Raw genomic sequence first — 17,549 nt, forward strand, 5'->3', positions numbered from 1 at the left:
TCCCCCAGGAGCTAGTCTGGTCCCCGCCGCCTCCGGCCAGTGGTTGGTGCGGACTTAGAGGTGGAGAAGGTGTAAGAAGTGCAGGGAGCAGGTAGAGAGCGCTCTAGCCTCAGCCTCTAAGGACTGCAGCTACAACGGCCGCAGCCAACCGCGCAGGGCCAGGTTCCGCCTCTTTTTCCCTCCTCCCATCGGCTCCCCTCGAGTTATGTCATCGTGAAGCTAGAGGGAGAGACAGAGAGACAAGGAGTGCTTTGGCTTCGGAAGGCTGTGTGCGAGGCTCTCCTGGGTCGGTCCCTTATCCCTGGCCGCATTGTGTCCTGGCGGGTGCCCACTAAGGAACCGCGCCAGTCACATTTCTCCCAGAAATCCTTCTTTGTCTCGCCACTTTTTCCTTCGGAATTCCAATTTTGGGGTGGCTCGTTGAGAACAGGGTATTGCACCGTTTTGCCTTCTTGCAAGATTACCATTGGCGAGGAGAAAACCGGCCGGCCGGCCAGTCTCCTCTTGTCACCGAGGTGTGGGGAAACAATTTGGGGCGGAGGGGGAGGAGGGGGGCCGCGGATCTTTCCCGGCTCCCCCGTGGACGCCTGCAAAGCTGCCTGGACACAAGGAGGAGACGGGAATCGCCGGCCGGACCATACCGGGTTCGTACTCCCCAGAGGCCCGGGATCGAGGAAGAGATCTCTATACAAGGACGTTCAGGGGGGCTCTGTCCGCGCGGCAGTGAAGTGCCCTTTGCGCCCCGGCGGGCCAGGCTTCCCTCTCCCAGTTCCCTGAGTACCCCGCGTGGGCTCCCCTTTATCCCGGTTGCTTCCTCGTCCGCGGGAGAGAGCCCAATGCCGCCGCAGCAGGGGGAAGCGGAGTACATCAGCAAGCCAGTGCCGGGCTGCTGTAGCTGCGAGGTGCCGCCGGTGCCCCCGCGCCGGGTGCGCAGCAGCCGGGGCGCAGCAGCCGCCGCCCTTGGAGCAGCCTGGGGAACCGCTGTCGGGCTGGGGGCGCGGAGCGGCGGAGCATCAAGTGCGTGCTGGTCGGGGACGGCGCGGTGGGGAAGACGAGTTTGGTGGTGAGCTACACCACGAATGGGTACCCCACGGAATACATCCCTACCGCCTTCGACAACTTCTCGGGTAAGGCAGGAGTTGGAGAGCCGGCTTCAGAGAGCTAGTGTTTGGACGGGAGGGGAAGGGACAAGGAGCAATGTCTTCGTTCTTATAAATTGAACGTTATTAAGAAGTGAGGCTTTAACTATCAAAATGTGTGTGTGTGTGTGTGTGTGTGTGTGTGTGTGTGTGTGTGTGTGTTCTGTTCATTCGATAGAGTAATGCCGTAAATTAATCAAGCTACTGGCTTCCGCAACCTCGAAGGAAGGCATGTTTAGAATAAAATGTAAGAAAGTGATCCCGGCTCCCCAAACTCGTTGAGGTGGAAGTCAAGTGCATATGGAAATTAAAAAAAAAAAAAAAAAAGAGAGGGTGGGGAGGGAGTAGTCCCTACGATCTAGCCGCAGTTTTAATGGGAGGAAGAAACAAATTAAAAAGGGAAACCTCCTATTGCCGGTACAGTTGTCCTGGGGCGAAAAATGCTGAGTCCGGGCGAAACCTCCTGGCGCCTGGGTTGGGAGTTTTAATTGGAGGGTGATAACTGGGTGCGCTGTTATCAGCCAAGCCTGGGACTTTCAGTCCTTTCTGGTAGCGTGCCTGACTTTGTGCTTGTTGAACTTTAAAGCGCCGTAGAAACTGCCAGATAAGGTTTAATTTGCATCAAAATAGCACCAATCACAACTCACAAATCCTCTAGGGCTGAGTTATTCCCGGGTATCGGGCAGGTTTTCTTTCTTCCCGGCCTTCCTTCCCATAACAATAGCTAGGTCTATTTCCGATTTTAAGTATCTCTTTAGTCTACTTCTAGCCTCAAACATGCGCTTCTTAAAGGGTCTGTTAATGCTGAGGCAAACTCTCTTTAATTACAATCGTCTTTGTGATTTTTCCTGTCTTTGTCACTTTCTGGAAGTTTTATGGTGCCCTTGAAGAGTGCGTAATTAGCAAACGTTTATTGTAGTTTTTGTTCTTTCTGCACCCACCCCCTTAAGGACCCTCTTTTCTAAGGCTATTAGTAACTCGTTGTGGCTAAGGACTGGCAATTTATTAATCCATCAAGACAAGCTGGATGGACATGTGGAGCTATTTTTTTTTTAAAATAATGTTTTCCTCACTTTCCTCTCCTCCCCCCCCTCCCTTTCTCCAGTTGAAGCTGGGTTCATTTAAAAATAATCTAGAATGCAGCATTGCTGATGAACAAAATTCTACTAAGGCTTGTTAGAATAAAAGACAAAAACAAACAAACAAAAACTTCACATCCTGGTCAAAAAAGGTGAACGGTTAAAAAAAAATCCTTATTTGAACAGAATGGAGAGATAAGCAGAAACCTCTTTTATAAACAGAACAATGCAGGTAGTTGCTGTTTGCACATGGTCTCCAAACAAGCTTGAGTTTTATGATAAACTGCAGTGAGAAAATTTTCCCAAGGGAAAACAAAAATATTTACTGTGGCTTCTCAGTGATTTAGAACTGTGAGGTTGATTCCAACTTACCGGAGCCTTCTCTCACACCACTCCCCTGTTGTTTTTAAGTCTTTCTGAAACATAAATGTGACAAAAGAATAAATCCTCTGGACCTGGAGGAAAGGGCTGTGTCTCTTTTGGTCTCATCAAAGAGTTTTTCTCCAGTGATTTGCTACTTCATCAGCTGCGGGGAAGTGAACTGTCAAGCCCTGAAGGGTTTGTGTACCCAAATGTTTGTGACTGATCAGATTCCAACTCTTCAGGCTATTAAGTCTAAATTAATTGAAGAAACTAAAAGAAACTGTGTTGGTGGGAGGGCCTGGGCAAGGATGGGGGTGGAAGGCAGAAGGTATTATTCTTTTGTGAATGATTAAAGAAGCCCCTCTTTATAATTTTCTTTTTGTCTTTTCTTCTAAGCTGTTGTATCTGTGGATGGCAAGCCGGTGAGATTGCAGCTCTGTGACACAGCAGGCCAGGTCAGTAAAATAACTCATTGAAAATAATTTCTTAAAAGACGCTATGGGTTTCCAAATGTTTTACAAAGAGACTGAATTATCCTTCCAAGGTATTGTGAAATCATCTTTCGCAAGCTTGCCTTTGGATGTTCTCATATGAAATGAGGGACCACTATTAATAAATTTGCTTTAAGGTTTGGCCAAATCCAGCTGATAGTGGCCAAGGTCACTAGGCAAGGAGGCAAGTTTTACATCTTCATCTCTTTCCCTACTCACCACATCCTCTTATAATTTATCTTTGTATAAGTGAGCAACACCAGTAACTACACTTAGAATTATGGATTTAGAAATGGAAGGAATCTTAGAAGTAATCTAATGTCTACCCCTTGGTTCTATAGAAAACGAAGATCCCCAGAGGTGACATGACTCACCTGTGATCACACAGGATTGAGGATGCATTCTGTGACTTAAAATTTAGCATCTTTTCTCATTGTACTATATATATTATTTCCTTGAAGCGTAAAAAGTCAAATATTGGAAACTTCTGGACTGTAATATTTCTATTTTCCCTTAATTAAATTTGATTATCAGATCTACATTTTCTGCCTCCTACTCCATTCCCCGACTGAGAGAGCAAGAAAAACAAAACTTATTTCAAACATCAAGCAAATCAAGTTCTCATATTGACCATGGCAGCCCGCCCTTTCCAAATCTTAATTTTGAGTCCATCACCTGGGGATCGTGTCGTTGGGAATTATAGTTGGTTCTTATATAGATCAGGATTCCTAAATCTCTCATAAAATTCAATTTAATGTGTATTTTATTAAGTGTTTAGCATGTGTCAAACATGATGCTAGATATTAAGAATACAAAGACAAAAATGAAACAGTCCCTGCCCTCAAGAAGTTCATATTCTATTTGAGAGAAACAACTTATAATAGATAACTTTACATAATAAATAATTTTTGGATAAATAGGTGGAGAGTATTAACAATCGGGCCTCTCAAAAATAGAAAAAAAACCCTTTTTTAGAAGGTGGCCATTTAGTTGAGCTACAGTACCAAAAGGTGGGTTAGTAGAGAGAAAAATGATTTATTCATGAGTCGCAGTCTATTAGACAGGGGAAAGAGCAGCAATTAGTGTGTTTGTGGGGAGTGTGTTAGATGGAATAATGTGCATTTAGCATAGAAAAATAGTCAGCTAACATTTTTAAAGAAGATACTGTGCTAAGTGCTAGGGATACAAAAAAAGGGCAAAAATCAATTCTTGCTCTCATTGTAATGGAGGAGACAACATACAATTAGATACAAATAAAATATATACATATACATATATATGCATATATATGTATATGTATATATATATATATATATGATAAATTGGGGTAATCTCAGAAGTAAGACTAAAATTAAGGAGGATTTTGATAGATTGCAGAAAGATTGTCAAAGGCTTTAAATATTCAACTGACCAGCTTATGTTTTATTCTAGAGTCAAGAGGGAGTCACTGAAACTTCTTGAACAAAGGAGTGAAATAGGAAATACCTATCAACATGATATTGGTATATAGGATGGATGTGAAAGAAGCTGGTTGCAAAGAGACTAATTAAGAGACTAGTCAAAGTCCATGAGAGATAATGGTGAGACCTGGGGTCAGAAAGGTTATAGTGCTAGTGGATAGTGATGGGGTTGGGGGGCAAAGGGCCCTGAATGCAAAAGTTGTTTCCACAGATAGAATTGACTAGACTTGGTAAATGAATGGACAAAGTGGAGTGGAGATGAGTGAATATGGAGTTGAGAATGGTTTCTCAATTTGGTCTACTGAAAGAACAGTGATACCTACAACAGAAATTAGGAAAGTGGGAGAGGAGATGAGTTGAAGTAAAAGATGTTTTGGGTGTTGAGTTTGAGTGCATATAGTTGCATTTTTATGCAACTTAGATTTTTATCTGGTTTGTTAGCTCTTTTTTGAGGGACATATTCTTTATGTCCCTTAAAAAAAGTCCCCTCTGCTTCTAAGCTCTCTCCTTCTGTAATCCATTTTGGGTATAATTTCAAACAGAATGTCAAACTCATCTTCATAAATAATGCCTGAACCTAATTAAAATGTAATTAGGAAGAATTGACAAAAATGAAAATATAACAAAATGTAGATAATGTTAATTTGTGGTTTTCAATACACATTAGGCAGGCATCCGTTTCTATATGAGTTTGATATCACTGATCTAAGTAATTTTTTTAAGATTTTGGTCTGTTCAAAAAACATGGATCTTGTATATAGATAAGTTTTAAATTGTTAGATCATTGAAACTGGCTCTAACCAAAAGTTTGCCCTTTTTTTCTAATAAGTACTTGCAAACCTGGAGAATTGGTGGGGTATGGTTATACAGTGAGTACCATGAGACATTATCCTGATTGCCACATGTCCATTCTGAATGAAGCTAACCTTCCATTTCTGAAGAGATTTTCAGACTGGTACCATCTGTCATCAGGGCCAAAGTCAGTTCATCTATCTGGTTCTCTGAGTCTGTGGGACAGGCAAATTGAGAATTGGAGTGGGGGAGTTCTTCAGACTTGAAGAGTTCCAAGAAGGAACCAGTCCAGCCTTCTTTTCACACATTATTTCGCTACCATTGTTATCTTCATGGCTGACTAAAATTACTTCAAGCTCACTGCTAGTATTCCCTCTATATGGTGTGTGGATGACATGGGTTGGGTAGAAAGTGGATGTGTAGATGGAATGAGAAGGGTTGCAGAGGCTTCTGTATTATATTAACATATTAAAAAAAAAAACCCAAGAACTACTAAAAGTATAGAATTAGAGACAAAAGAAATCAATATTTTGAGTCTTAAGAAGATCAAAATCTCCCACTTTTTTTTTCACTGTAGTTAAATACTTTGGTGATTTGGGGACAAAAATTTCATTTTCTCACACATTTTTTTTCTTCATACAATGTAAATGTGCCAATCTGTATAATGTTGATAGTGGCATCTCATTTATTGAGAAATCTGCTTTTCTATCAACCTAATGAGAAATCAGAAGCAAGGAGAAGAGATCTTTGGGGCAGTCAAAACATGTAATAAAATCATGGTTTTTACCCTCAAGAGAACTATTCCTACTTTCCATAATTCAGACGAGTACAGATTTAGTTTTGGAAAAGTCCTCAGGCCATCTAATTCAATCTACTTACTATACAAATGAGGAAATGGGGGCATATAAAGGTTAAGGAACTTTTCAAAGGTCATATGTGTGGTTAAAAAAAAGGACAATTTTCCACTTAGAATTTGACCTTTATTTTATGCACATTTCAAAAAATGAGGTTATCTCTTTAGCCAGGGCATGTGCACATGCACACAAGTATGTGTGTGAGAAAGAGAGAGAGAGAGAGAGAGAGAGAGAGAGAGAGAGAGAGAGAGAGAGAGAGAGAGAGAGAGAAACAGACAGACAGACAGACAGACAGGAAGAAGAGAGGCAGAAACCTTAAAAAGCAAATAAGAAATCAGAAAATATAGGATCATTTCATGTAAGGTCAAAGAGCCTATAATTCGATTTATAAACATTATTATGAAGTTCTTATGTGCAAGGCTCTGCATTCCTCATTAGCTAATGAGGACCTTATTAACAGCATTACTTGTTTTTAATGCCTACCCTTAGTTATCAAAAAATTGTTAAATTATCTCAGTATTCTCGGTTAAAGAAAACAGGAAAACGTGTTAGGTTTTATAAAAATGCTGATCATGAATATAGAAAGTGAAATATTTTGGCACATAGTTAAACTTCATTCATCTATTTAATTGGAACATCTTATCATTCAATCAACAAGTATTTATTATGTATCTACTTTATGCCAGGAATTGGTTGGAGATACAAAAATAAAATAGCCCCCCCCAAAAAAAAACAAAACAAAAACAACTCTACTCTGAAGGAAAAATGAAATCTTTCTCAAATGATTTATCTAAATAATAGACTTCTGTGGTTTACAATTCAGACTTTTTGACTTCTTTGGGTGGAATCAAGTATTTAGAGTTTTGCATAGAACTTAGAACATTAGCTCTGGAAAACATCTTAAGAGTTTATTTAGTCTATTTGTTCCTCACTTGAGATCTGTGAACTTGTTTAATATTTTAATAACTGTATTTCTATACAGTTGGTTTCCTTTATAATTCTATCTATTTTGTGTTAGATATTTTAAAATATTATTCTAAGAAGGTATCCATGGACTTTGGATTGCTAAGAGGTTCTATGACACACAAAAAACATTAAGGCCTCCTGGTCCAGTCAATGGTATTTTAGTAATAAAATAATAATAGTAGCTAGTATTTACATAATATTTATAATCCTTTAAAATCTGAAAAGCACTTTTTATATGTTATCTCACTTAATCCTCATAATCACCCCCAAGGGGTAGGTACTTTTATTCACTGAATTTTACAAATGAGGAAAATGCATCTGAGAGAAATTAATTTACTTACAGACAGAATTTGAGGTTAGAACTCAGGTCCTCTTGACTCATCAATCTATCTACCGTACCAGCTAATGGCTTACAGAGTTGCAGCTGAGGAAACTGAGTCCCAGAGAGGATATTGACAGATATGTTATTATCTCACTTGATTCTCAAGACCAACCATTATTCTCACCATTTTATAGTTGAGGAGACTGAAGCAAGTGGAGATTTGCACAATTTGTACAATGTACAATTATGCCCTTAGAGGTATAGATATGAGTTGTGTCCCAACTCCCAGCCTAGGATGTATCCATTGAATTGTGTTTCCTTCAAGATGCATATATTGAATAGAAGAATTGAACAGACTGTATAGAAATGGCTTAAATACTAATAATAACTAAGAAGTCATATATAGACTGCTTTGCCAAACTAAGTATAATCTAAATGTGTTATTAGATTTTCAAGCCTTAATACATTTAAAAATAATTGTGAGGTTTATAGTATCATTATTATCCACATTTAAAGATGGGGAAATAAGGTCTGAGAAATTAATTTGTCCATTCTCCCATAGATAAAGAGTCTGAAATGGGATTATGATTTTGGGTTTCCTGACTTTAGTTCTGCCCACAGTTTACCATGACAGATGTCAAACTCCCTGAGCAAGACACACAAAACTCTAAGGGGTAACTGAATCAAATTAAAATGTTATTGGAAAATGTTTAGTAAAACTACAAGGCAAGAAGATGCCGTATTGTAGTTTTCTGAATCAATATCTGTTTCTTTTTTACTTTGAAACTATGCACTCTATTTAAAAAACAACAACAACCCAGCACTGACTGAAGATCTTTTTTTCTTGGGCTTTGAAAGTCATTTAAAAAACTAGGAAGTCCCAGATATTACAGAATCCTGGAATTTAGATCTAAAATTTACACTAGAGACACTAGTAGTCTGTAAGCTACTAAACTATTTTATAGTAGAAATAGTAGCTTTATTAGTGTTTGTTTTTTAATATCCCCAGTGCCTAGCAGGGTGCCTGGCATATAGTAGGAGCTCAATTCATGCTTATGAATTGGGTTGAAATAAATTCTCTGGTCCAAGCCTTTTAGTTTACAAATGAGAAAATGGAGGGTACAAAGGTAAAATGATTTATTGGATATCAAATAAACAGAAATTATATTCATTAAAATGGAACTAGTTGTAGTCCTCTTTGCTCCTTTGTCTTTATTCATGATGTTACTTCTGCCTGGGATAGCTTTCCCCTCCATAGAGTCAAATTCAGATGCCCTTCTTCATGAAGTTGTTTTAGATTCCTTTCCTTTCCTAGCTAGGCAGCTAGGTGGTACAATGGATAGAATGCTGGGCCTGGAGTCAGGAAGGTCTGAGTTCAAATATGGCCACAAATCTTATGAGCTATGTATCCCTGGACAGCTTACTTAACCTGTTTGCTTCAGTTTCCTCATCAGGAAAATGGTGGTAATAACATCTTTATCACAAAATTGTGAAGATCAAATGAGATAATATTTGTAAAAGTTGTATAATATGTGTAATATTATATAATATATAATTGTATAATAGGTGCTTAATAAATGCTAGTTTCCTTCCTTTCTTCCCCTTGTCACTAGATGCCTGTTCCTTTTGCTATCACTGGGATTTGACAATAATTTACTTCTCTCTTTTTGGTACATTCTGCTCTATAGTTAGAGCCTTAGTCTTAATATCAGGAAAGCAACCTAGGTTTGAACCCTAACTCAGCCTCTTCTTAAAAAGCTGTATGATCACTTAATGCAAGTCACAAAATGCCTCTGACCTCATTTCTTCATCAGATAAGTGAGAATATTAATACTTACTCTACCTGGTTTGGCTTTTCTTTATTTCTCCACACTTAATACAGTTCTTGGCATGTAGTAGTAGGTGCTCAATAAATGTGTGTTGACTTTACTACCTCTTAGAGACTTGTAAGGAAAGAAATTTTAAATCTCATACTGCCAATTAAATGTGAGCTGAAGTTATGAGAGCTGCAAATATTGGTGAAATGAGACTAGGTAAAAAAAAACAGGTTAAATTTCATTTCTGCTACTTAATAACTGTATAATCATGAGCAAATTATTTCACTTCCCTGAAACTCAGTTTCCAGATCTGTAAAATGGAATTATAATTGTGCCATAGGTAATTGTGAGGAAAATAATTTGCTATATTAGAATGTATTACTATAGGATTTTGTGTGTGTGTGTGTGTGTGTGTGTACACTTCTTATCCCCCTTGTCTTTGAATTATTTCAGTCATGTTGGATTCTTTTTGTGGTTTTCTTGATAAAAGATATGAGTGCTTAGCCATTTTCTTTTCCAGCTGATGCAGCAGAGGAAGAAACTAAGCCAAAAATGTTTGGGTGACTTGCCTAAGGTCTCAGAACTAGTAAGTGTATGAGGCCAGATTTTAATTTAGGAAGATGAGTCTTCCTGACTCCAGGTCCTGTCCTGACTCCAGATACTGAGATCTGTCAACCTAGCTGGCCCTAGTGAAATAGAAAGCACACTAAATTAGTATTCAGGAGACATGAATTAAAATCCCAGTTTTAATATTTATGTCCTGTGTAACCTTGAATAATTTTTTTTTAATCTTTTTGGGTCATAGAAAAGTTTTCTTTTCTTTGAAATGAATAGGTTGGTTGAGATAATCTTTAAGTTTCCTCCCAGCTCTAAATCAATGAACCCTCCAATTAAACTGAAAGGGTGAAGAGGAGGGTGATGGATGTCTGGTCCATCTTTATTTCTCTTCTAGCTTAGCATAGCTAACTATGCCTTGAGTGGGACAGTTGCTCTGAAGTTATTCTAATTAGACTGGCTTGAACCAAAACAGGAAACATCCTGGTGCTCTAAAAGAGTACTTACTACTCAGAGATCTTGAGGTTGAATCCTGATTTTGCTTCCTGTGTGGCCTCTAGCCTAAATTAATTCACCTTTCATGATTTCATTTATAAAAGGGTAGAAGGATAGAGGATTTGGACTAGATGAACTTGGTTGAACTTGCCCACTAGGGTACCTTTAAGCTCTAAATCTGATCCTATGCAAGTCTCATTCCATTCCCCCTAGATTTGTTAATCTTCCTTGTGAGTGACTTAGATTAATACCTGTGGTATTTCCCTAATACTCATCCAAGGGAACTCAAGTTTAAAGACATTAGCTAATTAAAGTAATCCTCCTGCTGTCCCTGCAAGGTGGATGAGCTGGCCATGTCTATCCCCAGTTTAGATATCAAGAGATTGGAGCACAGATCTCCCAGGGTGTGAAATTACATTGAAATGAGGTGATCCTGTAGAAGCTAATTATGTACCCTGTCAGGGAGGATACAGCTGGGTGGGTGGAAGCGTGAACTTCTAAATACAAATTGCTCTTCATGCATTTGGATTTTCTCCCAGAGACTATGTGTAGATATAAACACATTGGTTAAAATGAGGTTAATGCATCACCCACAGTCTAACTTTAAGTGAAAACAGAAAGGGACTTGGGGATTTTTGAAGAGACATTCTTTGGCTCAAGAAAAAGAGACCACAGTCAAAATAGTGTGGCTCACAATAGAGTTGCCAATAGGAGCTCCCTTTCATCTATAAACCAAGTTGTATCCTCATTGTGGGAATCTCTGCTGTCTGGTTTTTCTTTTTCTATCTTTCTTTTTTCCCCCCTGCTCTCCCTAAGTGATTGAACTTAATCATGCACAATTTCTTTAACACATACCTGGCAAGTTTCTATAAACCACTTGGCTCCCAGAATCCATTTCACTGAATGGAGATTGCCCCTCCATTGGCCTTCCCTTCCATGTGCATATTGAATTTACATCAGTGAATTGCATTTAGATCAGCTTCTGTTTAGGTAAAGGAGGCTAAGGTGCTAGGTTTCTGCTTTGCTTTCTTGGATTCTCAGACTCAGTCTCCAGAGAACTGGTGGAGCCTGCTTCCTGGACTCCTGTCACAAGCCCAGTCTCGTCTCACATAAGTTGGCCAGCTTTTTATGGGGAATGTAAGCCCTCCAAACACAACCAAAATCCAAATATTTTTGGCTTCATTCATTCCTGCTGCTACCAGCGGGACTAATTTCATATTGTACTTGTTCTTTGTGCATCTTAATTTGAGATCCCCTGAGAATATTAAGGGACTTTTAATTAAAACATTTTCTGAGCCAAGTAAAAGCTTCTCTGGTTTAGTTTTGTTCAATATTTTATCTGTAAGGGCAAAATCGACCTCTGCTTTGGGTTTTTGAAAGGTCAGGAAGCTGCTGTGATTTTTAATAAATACCCTGATCACTTTCAGGGCTTCAACTGGACATCCTTTTCATATTAGTTGATTGATGACCTCTACTTGAAATATGGCACTTTGAATGGAGGAAGATAATAAATTCCAATAAAAAGGGACCAAAAGCTTTCAGATGGGAGGGGAAGAGAGGTGGTAACTAGGAAGGTTTTGACAAGGATTGATGTTTGTATAAATATGGAACTGTAAATAATGAGACAGAATGAAGAATTGTGTAGAGGAGACTATGGAATAATGCGTAATTTTTTGCATGCCACTGGATAGCTAAGTCTGTATGATGCACATTAAAATGGATGGCAGCCATAAATATGAACTTTAAATAGCAATGAGATCATTTCTATCCAACTTTTTAGTAGGAAACTATTTGAATCTTCACATAACTGAAAATAGAACTGTATGAATAGAGAAAAAAATAGATGTCAGAATCATACAGGTTAGAGGAGCCCACTTTCAAGGTCAGAGTAAAAGGGGGAAGGTATAGCTAGTAGATTGCCAAATCAGATCATTTGATTCTAACATATTTTTTGTTCCAAGCTTCACAAAGGGTACATAGGGTGGGGCTCAGCAACCTCTATGGTTCTTTAATGTATGGGAATTCTAGAAACAAAGCAGGTAATACCCATGGGACAAGCTGAGCAAGACAGGTGTAAAAAAAAAGGTAAGCAGGTGGTCTAGGAGAGAAAGAAAAGAAGGAAGATGAGAGAAGGATGAGAAAAAAGAATAGCTATTAAGTGGGGAACAGGGCTTTGCCACTTACTATTCCATTCGTCAGCTAACATAAGTGGTGTGGAGACTAGAGCATGGTTTGTGGTTGTTTTTTTCAGTGTATCACTCTATACGTTTCAATAATCAACTATTCAACCAACCAACAGACATTCAATAGGTGCTTACTGTGTATAATGTGATAAGAATATTAAAAAAAAGCAAAATCAATCAACCCCTCAAGCAGCTTACGTTCTAATGGAGGAAATACAGTGTCAATCAGAACATACAAGATAGAAGATTAAGGAACATTAAATTCCCTTGTGCTATATATTTTCCCCCTCTATGAAAGAGACAAATCTATAATATATTAACTTTATAGCTGTAGTTAGGATTATGGACTTAGAAGTGGAAGAGAGCTCAAGCCATCTAATTCAATTCTCTCTTTTTATAAGGAAGAAACTGAGAGCCAGAGATTGTTAAATCACTTGTCCACATATATAAGTAATCAAGGCATTCAAACTACAATCTTCTGGTCCCACATCCTTTCTACTGTATCCTGAAGTATTTTGTATTCTTAAAAATTAGTTTGCTAAATAATTATTGATCAATCAATCAACAAGCAATGATTAAGTGCCTACTATTTGCCAGGCACTGGAGAGGCTATCTATCATCAAGGTATTTACTTTCTACTTGGGATATGTAGATATTTTCTCCATTTTAACTTATGGATATAGATGCAGAAATAAATTCTGAATAAATAGGAAAATTTATACCTACAATTTAGAGAATCTAGGCCCAAGTTACTCTTTGTAATAGGAGAATAAATAAGGCAAATTTATTTTAATGTAGTACATGTATATACATGTCAAGTCAGCAATAATACCTCCTCAGGTAGTTATTTGAGGTCATGAATGATGCTAAGAGACGCATATGGGAATGGAAGGACCTATACTGATGGATGTCATCATCTGGGGACTTGGATCTCAAAAGAGCAGTGATATTGTTACTTGGATAACACTTCTTTCCTCCCATATCCAGGTGGATTTTCCCAACTTTGGGATATGCTGCCTTGAGTCTTTAAACCATGACAAAAAAAATAATTTTGGACTGCTTTGTTTTGTTACAGGATGAGTTTGACAAACTTAGGCCTCTGTGCTATACCAACACGGACATCTTTTTGCTGTGCTTCAGTGTTGTAAGTCCTTCATCATTTCAAAATGTGAGTGAAAAATGGGTCCCAGAGATTCGCTGTCACTGCCCCAAAGCTCCCATCATACTGGTTGGCACACAGTCAGACCTACGAGAAGATGTGAAAGTCCTTATTGAACTGGACAAGTGCAAGGAGAAGCCAGTGGCAGAGGAGGCTGCTAAGCTGTGTGCAGAGGAGATCAAAGCTGCCTCTTACATTGAGTGCTCTGCCTTGACTCAGAAAAACCTCAAAGAGGTCTTTGATGCAGCCATTGTGGCTGGCATTCAGCATTCGGACACTCAACAGCAACCAAAGAAATCCAAGAACAGGACTCCAGACAAAATGAAAAATATTTCCAAATCTTGGTGGAAGAAATATTGCTGTTTGGTATAATGCTGCTGGCCAGAAACTCAGAGAAGGCTATTTTTAAAAGAAATACAATTTAGAAGCTATATTAGCTTAAATGACTTTTCCTTTCACTGTATAGAAAATGTGTATGTATATATGTATATATGTATAAATACATGTCACTGTGGGGAGAGCTCAATTTATGTTCTTTGTTTTATTTCTTTCAATTTCTTATGTGAGCTAAGGGGGCAGACATACTTTTATGCAAATGATTTTTTAAGTAGATTAAGAAATTTCCTGCAATCTGGTCATTTAAAGCCCCATTGCACATCATGAGAAGACACTCCAGACCTAGATGAAGATAGTGGAGTCTTGTTGTATTTTAATATATAGGTGGACAAAGGGGTCTGATAGATTATGGAAAGAAGAAGAAGAAGAAGAAACCTTGACTTGATTTAAGGCTTTTAAATGACACAGTGGACTGTGAACAAAGGGCCATCAGTGAGCATTTGTATCTTCTTGAAACAGTGCCTGCTAAAGAACAACATTTTAAGCCTTAGAACTCTATGCAAACTGCACTTTCACTAAAAACAAACAAAACAACAAACTAAGGAAACTTGCAAAGGCTTATGTGTGTACATCCTCAAAGTAATTGGTCACTTCAGTTATTTCAGTCAAGGGTAAGTGCCTGGTTAATTCAATGGGGAGGAAAGTCCATCCAGGTGGTTATTTGGCATTGGTAGCCCCCTCCCAAAGCCATGATTTTTTTAAAAAATCATATTTAAATCAGATGTAGGCATTGGGTAGACCTGGGTCGAATGACATGGCTGTTGTTGAGTGAGTCTATTGGAATGTCTCCTCCATTTGGTTTTAGGGAATGACCATATTAATGGGAGCAAAATGCGGTCATTAACTTCCTGACTCCTGCCCCAAAGGTCTCCTTTTTAGGGTCCAGAATGTGTGCCCCAAAATGCCTCCTTCCCGCTTTGTTCTAACTCCCAAGGCAGGACACTCTTTTCCGTGTGTCTTGAGAGCTTGCATGGCTAATTTGTACCATCTGTAAGGCATGGGAATGCTCTTTTGAAGGGAGGTAGCAAATGTTTGTGTGACACAATGTAGCTTTTTTTAAAGTCAGCCAATATGTGCTCCTCAATGTTTTCCCTTTACATAATGGCTGTTTATGCTGCTGATTTAACTTTAAAAAGAAATGAATGAGAAATAAAGGATGCTACAATTACTGGGTTTTCAGGGAAAGGTCTGCCTTTTTCCTCATTAGAAAGCTTTATATATATATTTTAAAAAGATCGTTTTGATTCCAGCCCAGGTGCACTGTTAGAGGACTTTTAATTGAATCGTCTGCTGAGACTGCTTTAAAAAAATACCAGCTACCCTAAAAATCCGTGAAAGCATTCAGTTAAATGCAACAGATGACTTTTTCCTAAAGAACTGGCAGCAGAATAGTGCCATGTGTCTTAAAGATCATGAGAATGCTGCTGCCGTTAGGAATGGGAGGCTAGTGTTTTAATTGGCTGCAGCTGAGCTCTGCGGATCAGGAGACCTGTGTTCACAGCTCCTTAGCTTCCTTGCCTTGGGACTTGGAGAATGTCACTTATTTGTGAGTCACACAGATTTGCTAGCAGGTGATATTTATAAGGCATTGTTTCTCTTGGAAAATGCCACATCAGCCTTTAACATACTGTCTGACATAGAACTGGGGTACAGCAGAAGGGTTTTTTGGGTGGTTGTTGCTTTTAAGTCTCTGATCTCAGGCTTGCCCTGGGTTAAGTCGACTTTTCCATATTCAAGGCAGTATCTAACCTGAAAGGGAACCTTTGTGTAGCCGTGGGATAGAAGCATCACGACTGCTTTTGCCTTTACATATTGAATAAGTCCCAACTCATGCTCTCTAGAGAAAGTCCAATACCAGTTTATAATTTTTTCTTGCTCTTACTACTAACTATCAAAAAACTTCTTTCAAATATATATGGAACAAAAGATTAATCTGTAAATCTCTTAAGTACACATAGGCTCTTGTTATTGTTATCTTTTGTTTTGATGAAATTGATTGCCATAGTTTCTGGAAATGTTTAGTTATAACCTGAATCGATTAAAAAAAAAAAAAAAACTTGCTTAACTTCTTGTGATTCTTAAAACAAGCTCTGTTGAATCAATGAATTCTAGACAATTCCCAAGCCTAACTTAAAGCCTAATTCTATGTAAAGCATTTAGTCTTTTTAAAAAAAGGGGGGAAGGGGGAAAGAGGAGAAATCAGGTCCACATACCCTTCAGTTTTGAAAGCATCACTTAAAATGCTTTTAATTCTTATCAGATGCCTGATTCTACACCATCAAATTCAGAAATTGAGCCAAGAACAGAGCCCAGTACGAGTAGTAATTTGGTGGCTTGTTTTTATGAGTGCAGGAATTTTGATATTTTATAATGTTTTATGGAGTGGGAAAGTTGGGGTTGGGCCAGAGGTTTCCCTTCATATTTATTTCTCTGTTAAATTAGCCAGGGTGGGGAAATATTGAAAACTTTATGTGTATGTGAGGATAGGAAGTCAACTCATTTCAAAGCCCAGAAAACTTGTTAAATGTAAACTTGCAGCTTGGTATCGCAAAGTTTTTTTTTGTTTGCTTGTTTTGTTTTTTTTTTTTAATCTGCACCCTATATATAGTGTGCTACTCTGATATAAATCTTAAACTCTAGGGCAATATTACTATTTCAAAAAATGTGATGTACCTGAGCCTTTTTTGTTATCTTTTTATGATGTGTATATGAATTAAATTCTTGCAACTGTATGGACACTATGCTTTCTGTTCTTAGATATATTCTGAAAAACCACAGATATTTTACAAAGCCAAAATGAGGAAAAAATCCTCCACATTGCCTCTTCTCAATATTGTGCCTTACCAAGTTGTGTTCTTCTGTTTTTACGTGCAGGTGATACAAAGCAGAATGTTTCACTTGAAAATTCAATGAGTTGGGTGGTATGAAATAAATTTTTACCTGTATATATTGCATCTGCCTATCTAATGGAAAATTTTCTTTTGGAAATAAATAAGGAAATAAATAAATAAGGTCCAACCACCTCTTTAAAAATACTGTATCTGATAAGTCCTTTGAAATGTTGGGGTTGGGAAGCAAGTCATTCATTCACTCACTAAATAAACATTTATTAAATGCCTACTATGTGCCAGGCACTATGCTAAATTCTGGGATATAAAAAGATGCAAAAGATAGCTCTTGCCTTCAAGAGCCTTACAATCTAATGGGGAAGACAACATGTAAACAAATACATTCAAAGCAAGCTTTCTAGAGGATAAATAGGAAATAATTAGCAGAATGAAGGCTTTGGAATTATGAAGGGTTGGAGAAGGCTTCCTGTAGAAGATAACATTTTAATTGGGATTTGAGGGAAGCCAGAAAAATCAGTAGCATTAGTGGAGGAGGAATATGGGAAGAACATTCTAGATATGAAAGAGCCAGGGTTAATGTTTCCCTGAGCTTTATGAAAAGCATTTTCATCAGAATTGAATAGAACTAT

General features: G+C 38.3%; 1 protein-coding gene across 1 annotated transcript; it reads left to right on the forward strand.

Moving 5' to 3' along the window:
* The first annotated feature begins 242 nt into the window (after positions 1 to 242).
* Positions 243 to 17,106, forward strand: RHOU (ras homolog family member U). Its single transcript, XM_051993616.1, is given in 4 exon segments — positions 243 to 966; positions 969 to 1,127; positions 2,978 to 3,036; positions 13,592 to 17,106. Coding segments are annotated over 4 exon segments (804 nt in total). The 5' UTR covers positions 243 to 836; the 3' UTR covers positions 14,048 to 17,106.
* Positions 17,107 to 17,549: the final 443 nt, after the last annotated feature.

The sequence above is a fragment of the Antechinus flavipes genome, chromosome 4 (genome assembly GCF_016432865.1).
Source record: "Antechinus flavipes isolate AdamAnt ecotype Samford, QLD, Australia chromosome 4, AdamAnt_v2, whole genome shotgun sequence".
Lineage (NCBI taxonomy): Eukaryota > Metazoa > Chordata > Mammalia > Dasyuromorphia > Dasyuridae > Antechinus > Antechinus flavipes.